General features: G+C 47.5%; 1 protein-coding gene across 4 annotated transcripts in view; it reads left to right on the forward strand.

Moving 5' to 3' along the window:
• Positions 1 to 12,526, forward strand: part of WT1 (WT1 transcription factor) — a 34,225-nt gene that overhangs the window by 7,787 nt on the left and 13,912 nt on the right. For all 4 annotated transcript variants that reach the window (XM_054515296.1, XM_054515297.1, XM_036384516.2 and 1 more), the window contains exons 4-5: positions 3,139 to 3,216; positions 12,141 to 12,243. In XM_054515296.1, coding sequence (XP_054371271.1) covers positions 3,139 to 3,216; positions 12,141 to 12,243 — 181 coding nt within the window. The remainder of the gene's footprint in view (positions 1 to 3,138; positions 3,217 to 12,140; positions 12,244 to 12,526) is intronic.

Genomic DNA, 12,526 nt, shown 5'->3' on the forward strand with positions numbered 1-12,526 from the left:
GCTGGATGTTGAAAATTTACTGTGAGTCACACTTGCAAAGACTTTAAAAGTGGAGGAGTCTCGGTTCAGATTATAGCTCTTTCTGTGCAGAGGTCAAGAACTCGGTAATACTGCAGTGCAGGCCAAAACAAACTCTATATGATCTACTACTGGTTTCCTTTTAAGTTCCCTTTTTGCTCAGCGTTGACTTCCTTTTATTCCACTCCAACTTACATTAATCCCCGCTGTAGAAATGTTTCCCCCCCCTTCCTCTCGTTTCTCTTTAAAAGCATCTTTGTAATGAAAATAAGTTATTTTTAGTGTCTTCTTTGTGGCCGCTCGAAGGGCCAAGGATTCAGATTGGAATCAGCTCAGTCAAATCCCTGGAGACCTCGCTTTCCTCCTCCCCATTCAAACCCCATCCAAAGCCCAGATTTTGAGCGGAGCTGTTGGTTCCGTGAGATCATCTCACGGTACCGTCAATAATAAACCACGGCGAGGCGTAAATGGCGTTAGGGACGTCCTGTTCTCTGTCACATGTCAGGTGTGAGGTGTTAATCCGAGCCACTGCCCGGTGGCCCCGGGCAAGCAGCGCCCGGACCGGGCCGTTCTTATCTCCGGGCTTTAGGGGCGCGAAGCCCGGCGGTGCCCACCTGCCTCCCGCCCAGGGCCGATTTGGCCAAAGCTCCGGCAATTCCGGCTTTTTCGAGATGAGAACCTCGCAGCTCCGTGGCTCAGCACAGAAATGTCTCCCCTCGTTCGCTGCCGGGGTGGCTCAGACCCCACCGGCAGCGGTGCAATGGATTTGGGGAGCCCACGGCAGAGCCCGTCCGGGCTGGTGTGGGCTTCAGACCGAGCCGGGCACCTGCTCCTCCCTCACTCAGTCCCCGGCTCCAGCCCCCGGCAGCGGGAGGACAAGGACGGGGCGAGGGCCGGGGGTCTCTCCCCGCTCAGGAGACCCCAAACGGGGCAGACAGAGCCGGGTTTAGCGCGAATAGCGGAGCTCTGCTCCCAGCGCTTCCCAACACGTCCAGCCTGCCCGACAGCCGCTCCGGGCTCCTTTGCGAGGCTCGGGCTCCGCCGGGGAGCCGCGGCCGGCGCTGCAGAACCGGGAGCGGGGCGCGTTTGGCCGGGCGGGCACCGGGAGAGCTGCGGCGGCGCCGGGGCGCCTCGTCTCGGACACCATCACCCAAGGGCGGCACGGAACACAGTGGCCGAGAGCTGTGACAAGATGAATAAGTGTATTGCTTTATGAAAAAGCAAAGGAGGGGGAAAAAAAAAAAAAGTGGATATTGTGGGGGAGGGCTCTTATAAATGAACTGTCAAGGGAAAGAAAGTTAAAGGGAAATCTCCTGCTGTAAATGCATCGGGCGGGCACTTCTAATAAAAATCAGGGTCCTGGAGGAATTAATTACAGCAGCATTACAGGAAGAATTCGTGGAATTGCAAAACGTAGTTGGCACAGACCAGCACGGACTGCTATTGCAAATGGGGAAACTGCAGGAGAGTTTAACAATTCCTGAGCTGATATGCAGGACATTGTAGTAGCATAATAGCACTTCAGACACACTAATGAATAATAGTGTCCAGTGATACTGACAAATGATATTACGCATACTTCGAGATTGAAGTCACTTAATTTGTTTTTATATGCAAAAGCTTCCCACTGGATTCTGGCTTTTATAGGTCGCTTCTACCTGCCACGAAGTTAAAAAAAAAATTTAAAAGGAAAAAGAGAAAAAATGCCGTCTCCTAATAACAAAATGATATAAATTCACGGCGTAAATCCAGCGAATTTAGGTGTAATTAATCAGCGGGGAGACTTGCGTTTATTGTGAACGGTGGTGCCCGGCATCAATCACCGCGCCCGCCGGAGGGGCCGGGGGCTGGCCGGGAGCTGCGCTGCGGGGACAGCCCGGCCCGGGGGAGCCTGCAGCACCTCCTCGGCCCCGAGGGGACCTGTCCTGCCGGGAGAGCGCTGCCGGGGCTCCGTGCCCGCCTCCCGCCGCCCCTCAGCCCTGCCGCGCTCGCTGCTCCGGGCGGGGAGCGGGGAGCGGAACAAGGCGCGGCTGCGGCCCGGCTGCCCGCGGTGTGTGCTGCCCGGGACAGAGCGGGGCAAGGCGCGGCTGCCCGCGGTGTGTGCTGCCCGGGACAGAGCGGGGCAAGGGGCCCGGGCTGCCCGCGGTGTGTGCTGCCCGGGACAGAGCGGGGCAAGGCGAGGTTGCAGCCCGGCTGCCCGCGGTGTGTGCTGCCCGGGACAGAGCGGGGCAAGGCACGGCTGCCCGCGGTGTGTGCTGCCCGGGACAGAGCGGGGCAAGGCGCGGCTGCCCGCGGTGTGTGCTGCCCGGGACAGAGCGGGGCAAGGCGCGGCTGCCCGCGGTGTGTGCTGCCCGGGACAGAGCGGGGCAAGGCGCGGCTGCAGCCCGGCTGCCCGCGGTGTGTGCTGCCCGGGACAGAGCGGGGCAAGGCGCGGCTGCCCGCGGTGTGTGCTGCCCGGGACAGAGCGGGGCAAGGCGCGGCTGCCCGCGGTGTGTGCTGCCCGGGACAGAGCGGGGCAAGGCGCGGCTGCCCGCGGTGTGTGCCGGCGGGGACAGAGCCTGCTCCAGCGCTCAGCTCCGCTTATCGCTCAGCCACTCCATTTTTCTCCCGCTTGTCAAGCCCCTCTGTGTAGTAACATCCATCACGAGTCACGATAGCTGTTTCACTCCATTACCCACGTGGTCTCTCACACTCCTGGTTAAAACAGTTAACAGATTTGACTTTTTAAAACAAATAATCCTTTGCGTTACCCCGCCGGGCTGCTTATATTCGTTTCATTCATTTCGACGTATCAATATCGGATATTATTTTTCGGGAAGGAAAAAGTTTTATGTTTGTACTTCCAGCTCTTTACAAATCGTCAGGTTTGCAGATTCAAAGTGTCTTTTAGAGCCACAGATTTCCTTTTATTTTATTTCCTTTTATTTTATTTCCTTTTATTTTATTTCCTTTTATTTTTTAAAATTCGTAATGCATCGAAAAAGAGATTATATAAAACAAATTCACTTTCTACTGTTATATATTTAAAACAAATAACAAAGAAATTGTTGACATTCTGATGTTTTGGTTTTTATTTGATAGCTGCAATTTTAGTCCTAACCCTACATCTTTTCACTACAGTGACAATTTATACCAGATGACCTCACAGCTTGAATGCATGACATGGAACCAAATGAACCTGGGATCCACACTGAAAGGGTAAGCAGCTCTGTTCTTTTCTAACCTGTTGCCCTAGTGAAGCTGCTGAGCTAACTTTATCTTGGATTTTTGAATTCGAAAAATTGTACGGAAAAAAAAAAATACTGTCCGGTCCTGAGAGGGCTCATCACCTTGCCGTGTTTTGGACGATCGTCGCCCCAGCCTGAGTGGAGGCTCGGGCTGCTGGCTGGCCATGCCTGCAGCTCTGGGTGTGCCGGGCTCCGGTGGCGCAGGGCAGGGCAGTGCCCGCAGCTCTGGGTGTGCCCGGCTCCGGTGGCGCAGGGCAGGGCAGTGCCCGCAGCTCTGGGTGTGCCGGGCTCCGGTGGCACCGGGCAGGGCAGTGCCCGCAGCTCTGGGTGTGCCGGGCTCCGGTGGCGCAGGGCAGTGCCCGCAGCTCTGGGTGTGCCCGGCTCCGGTGGCACCGGGCAGGGCAGTGCCCGCAGCTCTGGGTGTGCCGGGCTCCGGTGGCACCGGGCAGGGCAGTGCCCGCAGCTCTGGGTGTGCCCGGCTCCGGTGGCACCGGGCGGGGCAGGGCAGGGCTGGGCAGTGCCCACTCCCGGTGCCCGGGCCCCTCCGCAGGGACGGCCGTGGTCACTTCGCGCTCCGCTCCTTGAGCTGCCGCCCCTTCCTACCATCCCTCTTCCCTTTCCCTGCCTTCGCCAGGCCCTGCGTCCTGTGTCCCGGCCCGGCCGGCTCCCGGTTTCCTTCCTCCCGGCCATTGTCGCCCTCCCACCTGCCGGGAAGAGGCTCCGGCCCGCCTCCCCCGGGCGCTTCCTGCGGCCGCCCGGCCAGGAAGGCTCCGAGGCGCCGCGGGGCCCCGCCGGGGTGGCGGGCAGCGCTCCGGGGCTTCCATCCCCGCAGCCGCCGTGCCCGGTGCCTCCTCCGGGTCTGCCGGGGCCGCGGATCCCCGAGGGAGCCGTGGGAGCAGCGGGGCTGGAGCGCTGCCGCATCCTCACCTCGGGGCATCCGTGAGCGGCAGAGCCACCTTTTGATGTTAGCCAAGGGAAAGCCGCTCTGCTCTGAGCAGATAATTCACTGCTCTGAGGAGATAACCCGCTCTGCAAACTCCCCCACTGAAGGCAGGTATTGGGATGTTCTCAGTGTCCAAGCGTGTGCAGTCTCAAGGGAACAGCAGGAGAGGCTGATAAAAGCCTGCACAGATCTGTGCTTTCATCCATAGATGTGAAAGTCTTGCTCAAGATGGGCTTTGTGTACACTGCTGTACTGCGATAAAGGAAAAAAAATATTATGGGTCTCCTTGTAGCTCATAAAGCAATGGTGTTTGAAGGTTAGAGGGAGTAGTGTAGTAAACTATCTGTACTGAAGTGAGCAAGGGAGCTGAGCCTGAAGAAATCCATCAAGGAGGTTTTTTCTGGTTAGAGGAGATCCCAAAATCCTACAGTTGTGCACAGTTCACTGTCTTTGCTGCCTATCCCCTCTTTTTAAAGGCTATTTCCTTCTTTTCTTTCATAAGTCTTTTTGATTTCCTCTTGAAACTGTGGCCTTTAAAGATCAGTCATTGCAATATTAGACACTGTTTTGTCTCTTCTGAAGAAAATATCCTGCAAAATGGAGAAACACATCAACCTTGACTGAGGTCCAAGTTATTAAAGCAAGGAAGAGGTTATTCTTTGGGGAGCTCAGGAAAAAAAAAAAGTCACAATAGAAATATTAAAGGAGTACAGAACAAAATAAATGGCTTCTTACTTGTCCAGGAGTCAGACTGTCAGCAGTGTAAAGTATGTGACCTAGGATGCATGAAAAGGGGGAAAGAATCAAGATGAATGATCTATGGTAAAACAAAGCTGAAAGTTTTGGTATAGGCCAAGATTGTAGAATCTGTGGAAAATCAGTGCTAGACATAGCCTCATCACTGGTAATATGAGCCAAAATAGTTATCTGTCTTTTCTGGCTGAGAGTTACAATACACAGTACCTCCAATCTCAGTTGCCATGAACATAAGGTATTCTTCCCAAGATTTACATCTTTAAAATATATGAACTGTTCATAAGTGATTCCCAGGCGTTTAGTGTTTCAGATGCTTTTCTCAATCTCCTTGTTGTAATTTAAGAATTTTGGAGTCAATCTTCTTGCTGAAATATGGAGCTTCTAGGTTCTGTCCAACGATGACAGTCCTGTTTAGCTCCTTGCCTTCAGTTCTCCCCAGCACTTCTTCCTGGCTTCAGTGAGACTTTTGCACATTCTAAGAAGGAAAAAAAATGTTGCCAGTAAGTTCTGCAAATAGTTAGAGAGCTCTACAGTTATATAAAGCTTATGGGTCACACACTTTATACTTGACAGCAGACCAGGTCAGTAGCTTGCTTTTCTGGGTTCCTGTTCAGCATGAGTTTAACAGACTGAAATGAAGCTTTTGCAGTGCAGTTTAGGTAGGGTTAGTTGGCAGTTTCTGTGCTGAAGTTGTCTAGCAGTTTATCTGAGAGCATCCTGGTTCTAGCTCTTGTAAAGAGCCAGTATTTGGGTGATCAGCTCCAGAATCCCCTCAACCCAGATTAAAAGTTTGAAACTGGGCAAAGAACACTGTCGGGTGGCCAAAGCTGATTGTGAAAATCATTCCTGTTGAGTTGCCAGCTTATGAACTTGTGTGTCAGCAGCAGCAGCAAGAGCCTGGCATCTGAACTCTTGAATGATTTTATCTGCTCAGAGCCTGCTTCAGCCTGTGGCTTTAAGGCCATGGAAGACTATTTTTCCTGAATGCTTTTTCATTCATGGATGTTTTAATATTGGATATTGGAACTGAGAGCAAGAAGTTGCTATGTATCAGTGGAGTTTGGTCTGAGTGCTTTCAGTAGGGGTAAGCATCAGGAATTTGTGGAAGGCATGGCCTGAGAGAAAGGCAGAGGTGGGCAGTGAAAGGTGTGGAGCAGAGATCCTGGCCAGCCCAGTGCTGGATGGTGAAGAGAGACATCTGAAGTGAGCTGAGATGTTGTCTTCTGCCAGAGTAGAGCACCATGGCAGGGGAAGGGGAGAGTGGTGCCAAAAGGGCAGCAGATAGAAAAGGCTGCAGCTATGAGTTCTGGGGGTTTTTACTCACTGACAAACCAAAACGATGTGTGATGGCCCAGGATGACCTTCCCTCTGCCAAGAGCTGCCCCTTGAGAAGAAGACAACCCACTACTGCTACCATACGGTCCAGGTGACCTGAATGTGGATTTTAGATTTCCACTTGGGGCATGAATTCCAAATTGATTGCTCTCTCAATGAGCACAAGTGGTTCTCACAACTCACGTGAGGGAAGAGGAGTGCTTTGTGAGCTTGTGTGTGTTAATTGTGTTTCTTGTTTGTCCAGGCATCCCTCTGTCACCTTCTGAACTTTGGGTGGACCAGAGGGAGGGCTGCCTTGTCTGCAAGCTGTCTCACAAGCTGGCAGCTTCTAGAATCTGAAAGGAAAGCTTCGTTGTTAAGGCAGCGAACCTCACTGTGGGACTGGATTTTATCTCCTCAGGCTGTTTGCTGATGATTTGTTCCTCGTTTGTGGTATTTTGTTTGGAGCTGCTGGGATCAGATTTATTCTGTTGCAGGAAAGTCAGTGGGTCTCAGACATCTCAAAATTAATGTTCCATATTAGTGGACACTTTTGCCATTGGTATCTCTTTCATATTTTTGTGTTGCTTTTTAATTTGTCCAATATGAAAAGCACTGCTTCCTTCCACAGCAGTTCTAGAGGAAGATCTCAGGGCTATAAACCCCCTCCTTTATATTTTAATGAGTTAAATGTAAAAGTGACATGGAAATAACTGATACCAGGCAGGAAGTGATACAGCATGGTAGACAAGAAGCATAGCTACATTCCCAACAGCAAGACTCCATGTAATTTTCTCTTCAGCTGCTTGAATAAAAAGCTTTGATCCAAATTTCTAACAGTCGTCTGAAATCAGGCATAGAACCAGACAACATTTTGGTTTTCCTCTTTTGGTTTTGCTTGGATGTTAAACACTCAGCATGTTTCATGGAAATTGGTATTTATTGCTGTTTTCTCAGGCTCACTGTAAGGAATATTGGGTATGATCTCTGTAGAACACTATTAAAACTACATCTTAAGCAAGGCAGGGAAAACCTTTCTTGTTTAGGAGTGGTTTGTAAAGACTTTTCTGTTTAGCTTTGGTGGTATTATTAGTAAAATTTGGAGGTGTGAAACTTGGGTTCAGTTCTGCAATCAAGATGAGCTGAAAATGAGCAATAACCTCCAGTAATATGGAATTTATCCTTTCCCACCGGTCTTGTCCTGAAGGGAAAGCTTTGGTGAAATCCTGATTCCAATCAGGTCTGTAGCAAAAAATCCCAAACCAAAGAAAGACTATTGAAGTCAGAAACACAAAGATCCCTTGAAAATCTGGAGCCTTCCTTTCATTAGCCAGCTGACTGAGGATGGCAGAAGGGCTCAAATCTGCGAAATTGCGTTTTTTAATATTCCTTTGCTTTGGAAAGGGCAGATTAAAATGCAGCTTCATACTCCACCCTCCATAATAGCATCAGACAAAAACCAGGCAGAAACAGGATCTTCTATATAACTAATCAGGATCTTTTTCTGTCTCCATACATGTTTTTCCCAGGGTGCTAGGATGGTAAATATTTTAGCAGAGGGAATTAACTCTACTTCTCTTCCTTTATGTTCTGTTATCAACGGGACTAGCCCACACCCTCACTTTGCCTCATTTTTGGCTCTGTTTCTAAACCCTAAAATTCCTGTTCCTGCAGTGAAACACAATTAAATTGAAGCTTAATGTGGTGCCTGTTTTATGTAATCTTGCTTTCTGGCTTTTTTTTAATTCTTCCAAGTCTGAATCTCATGAATCAATGTGTATTCACATTTCATCTGAAATTTTCTAGCTCTCCTCAGTGTGTCCTAAAGCTTCCCTTTTTTGGTTTATGGAATAATAATAAAAAGCTTAACTCTTCAGATTAAGTTGTAGCTGCTTTATACATTGGACAGGCAATTTCAGTTTTACAAAGTAAAAATGGTGTGAGAGAGAAATTGCAGCTTGATTATTTTTTTAAATATTCAGATTAGAATGTCATCTTTTATGAGGTTTTTTTTTTTATAACCACTTAGATTGATACAACTCTCTAAAGCTGCTCTGTTTTTCATCACACATTCTCATCTGTAAACCCTTCATTTTTATTAATCTCTGTACAATCTGTACAACTCTGAGATTAATCATTTTAAAAGAGCTACTCTGCGAGTGTTAAGGATTTGCTGGGCTAATGGTAAATGCAAGTGCTTCTAAATACTCCACAGCACAGAGCTCTTCCTTTGCAAGTATCAGCCTTTGTTTCCCAGTTATCTAGAATTACATTTTATGGCTCTGTTTCCAGCTCTGGCTGTCTAGATCCAAAGAACAAAATACACTGAGTCCTTTTTTTCACCAGCTAACCCAAACTCTAAATATTTACAGTCCATTTCTGGCTTTGAGCAGTTCTGATTGAAGTTAAAGGGAATTGTGTATTTACAAATAACGGCAGATTTGGACTGTGAGGCCAAATCCTTCAGTCCTTGCTCCAACAAAAATTTGTGTTGGATCCTGGCAGGGCAGTTTGGCTGCATCTGGTCCTGCTTAGTTTTGAGTCCTTTTAGGACCTGCAGAGGGATCAGCCCTGTGTCTCTCCCAATGGTGACTCTGGGCCTTACTGGGGACTTTCTGGCTTTTTTTCTTCTTCTTTGGTTAACTCAGCTGAGCTTATAAGGCATTGTCTCTTTGCCTACTTTAACACAGAGTGTCTGACTAAAAAAGATGAAAGTTAAGGGCTGTGCTACTCTCTGGAGATTTCCATTTAGTTAATGTACTGCAGGTATAAATTCACCAGTCACTTGTATTCCTCGTGTATGTGGCATTGCATGATCTCCTGCATGCAATAAAGCAGGGGTGTGAGTTTAATAATAGATCTAGATTTGTATCTGCTCTTCTATCCCTGCCTTTATTGTAGGATATAAACTGCAGCCATATGAAACAAGCCAACTGTGCCAGCTGTGATGTACACTTTGTGGCATAAATCATGGCTAAAGCATGGAGTAAAGAGGCTGGAAGGGAAAGAACTCTATTTCCCCATGAGGATGCAGAGTGAGGGCTGAACTTCAAGAGAGCAGCAGTGCAGGGACAATTTGTGAAAGCTCCTCCTTCAGTGTTCCAGTTTCCCACTGACTAAAAGGAATATCCACCTGTTAATTTCTATCTCCCCAAAGGTCAGATTATTCCACAGCACTCCATAATGAATAAACAGTGTTTTAACCAAGAAATCTCTCATGATCCATTCTGCTGTCAGCAGCCATATGGCCATGCTGAGTGCCAGCCAATGCTGATGGAAATGTGCCCAAAGTAAAATGGGAAATAGGGCTCCTGGTTATTAAAGCATCTCTCCTAGGGAGCTGGTTAAGGACTTAGTGTATTATGGGTCAAGGGGCTCAGAAAGCAGGTTTTAATCTTCATGGATTCTTGTATGTGCAGTTTTTGTGAGGTACAACTAGAAATAAGGGGAGGAAATGTGTAAAAGGCTGGTTGTGGAGAAAGGCTTCCCAACTGTGCAGTAAAAACTGAGGTGGAGATCACCTGGAGGATACCTCTCATTCATGGAGCCATTCCTTAGGGCACAGACAGGGGCTTTGTTCTGCCTCCCATTCCTGGGAGGAATTATTTCAGAACTAGCTGGTCCTTACAAAAAAGATTATCACTGAAAGATGAAAACCATGGGAATGTGGAGGGAAAGTGGGGCTGTGTTTTATGGTACGAGATTTTACTACATATTCCTGCCTCTTCCTACAAAGTTTCTGCCCTGGGAATTCTTATCAGCCTTTGTGTCTGTTGTTTATTGTGGTGTTTAAGGTTGTCAGGACAGGTGTGAAGGGGAGGTTACACTTGGGGTGACCAGTGCTGAAGTTCACATTTACCCTTGATTTATTGCTGTGCTGCAGGTCAGCAACAGCTTCTGCTGAAGAGCTTCCTCCTTATCAAAGGTGGCTCCCATTCCATTCCATTCCATTCCATTCCATTCCATTCCATTCCATTCCATTCCATTCCATTCCATTCCATTCCATTCCATTCCAGTTTCGAAATGCACTGTGTAATTTGTGATCAATGTGGGTATCACCATGGCTTGGAGGATTTCAACACCCCTCTCCCCAGCTTTTTTTTTTTAAATTTTTTAAAATTTTTTTTTTTTTTTACTTGTACAGACCTGTTGCCTTTAAACAGAGAGGAAAATTTGGTGTTGGTGGGGAATCTGTGCTGATCAAATGGTGGTAGCAAATGGTAATTTGTTACTTGAATCAGGCAGCAAAAGGCCACTTGTGGGCTCTGGGCAGAGAGGAGACCCCATTTATTTGGCCATGGTACATATCTACAGCATAGTTTAATCCATTTAAATCAGCTAATGGTATCTTTATCTATTATTACAGAATTAATTACAGATATTACTACAGAACAGAGATCCTTTCTTGTCACCTCCCATAACTTATTCCATTATGATCACCTTAAAACCAAATTAAAATTGCATTAAGCAGAGCATACCTTCCCAAAAGATGTGGCCTTTGATTTGAAGGGGCAGGTGGAGCCAGGATTTGAAATGAGCTCTGCAGAGCAGTGGAAGAGCTGACCTCAGAGAACACCTCTGGCAGGGAGCAGCCTGCCCGTCGTGCCAGGGGTGAGGAGGGCAGCCCATCCTGGCCAGGCAGAGCTGCTCTCAGACACTGCTCCCCTCCTCTGCAGCCAGGCTCACAAACCCTTTAGACACCTCCTGCATTCCAGCTCCACTGCCTGCTCTGCAAATCACTTAAGAGGTTTAAAACTTCCTTGTAATTCTACTCTGCACATGAACTTTGAGTGAAGGGGAAGGAAGGACCAGTGAAATGAGAGTCTGGACCTCAGGGACCCCTTCAAATTGCTATTGCAAGCATTTGGCAGAGGCTGGGATAACATCCTACATATCCATCTCTGTCCCTAGCTGTGTGCCCTGGGGTTTTGTTCTGGGCTTTCTAATTTCTGGTGCTGTGCACAACATGTACACTTGCCATTGCCAATGTGCACCTCCACAAGTGATAATGTAACATACTCCTTCAAAAATTAGACCTAAAATGTATTTTGTGTGGTTCTGACATTAGGAAGGCTGCAAACAAGAGACACAGCAGTGTTCCAACATTCAGGATTTTGAAGAACATAATTAGAAAATACATATGGCTGTGGCAACCCCAAAACACACCAAAATTTGCAAATTCTTAAAATTATTGTGAACATTTATACCTAGTGGGGATAGCCTGTTTTTTTTCCCAAATTTTATTTATATAAAGGGTTAATTTGTGGTGTATTCTGCAAGCTGATACATGGGATAAATAGTTTAGACACTGATTTGTAATCTCTGTTTATGAGTACATGACTGCTATTCTTATAAATGTCATCACTTGCTTGGTAGTATCAGGTAATATCTGAGTCATGAGGTGCTGACAAAAATCCACTGCACTTAATGTGAAACTTGAGGCATTTTGCTCATTCCAAAAGATATTAGCAATAGCCAGCCCCACGTTTGACTGATAAATAATGTGAACATGTGCACATGACACCGTTGTGCTGCTATGTGAATTTTTCCCTCTTACCTAAAATCTTTGTGGAAATACATCAGAGTTGAAATCATGACAATTTCTTTTTTTTTTTTGTTTTGTTTTTTCTTTTTCCCCTGGATGCCTTAATGGATGCTAATAGATGTATGTATGGAGTCAGTGCACCGTGCCAGTGGGAGCAGATCCATGTGCATGAAGGCAGAGCAGGTTTCCTTTGGTGCATTTCACTTGAACTTGGATATCATGGCTGCAAAAGCAAACTCTGCATATGCTGCCACTGACTTAAGGAAAGAAATCTCTCACATAAAGTTGTGTACTGAAAAATATGTGATTTTTTCGTTATTCCCATCTTTACTTGCAGACACACAGCGGGATATGAAAATGAGAACCACAGTGCTCCCATGCTGTACAGCTGTGGGGCCCAGTACAGGATACACACCCATGGGGTCTTCAGAGGCATACAAGTGAGTATTGTGGGGCATTCTTCACAGGGAAGCAAAACTGCAGCCTGTTTATAGTGTTCACTCACTGCTTCACTGGTGTTTGTGAACCCATCCTTGATTTGTGGCTTCCCTGCCTTGTCGAGAGATGCTTTATGCAAGTGTCCTGACCTCACTGAAGCCATTGCACTCTAACATGAGATTTCTTTCTGACACAGTCATTTAAAATTGCTCATCTCTTCTTCTGAAGCATGTGTGCAAGGCAGTTTTCCTTTCTGTGCTTACTTACCTTACCAGCTTCTCGGGT

The sequence above is a fragment of the Molothrus ater genome, chromosome 6, assembly GCF_012460135.2.
Source record: "Molothrus ater isolate BHLD 08-10-18 breed brown headed cowbird chromosome 6, BPBGC_Mater_1.1, whole genome shotgun sequence".
NCBI lineage: Eukaryota > Metazoa > Chordata > Aves > Passeriformes > Icteridae > Molothrus > Molothrus ater.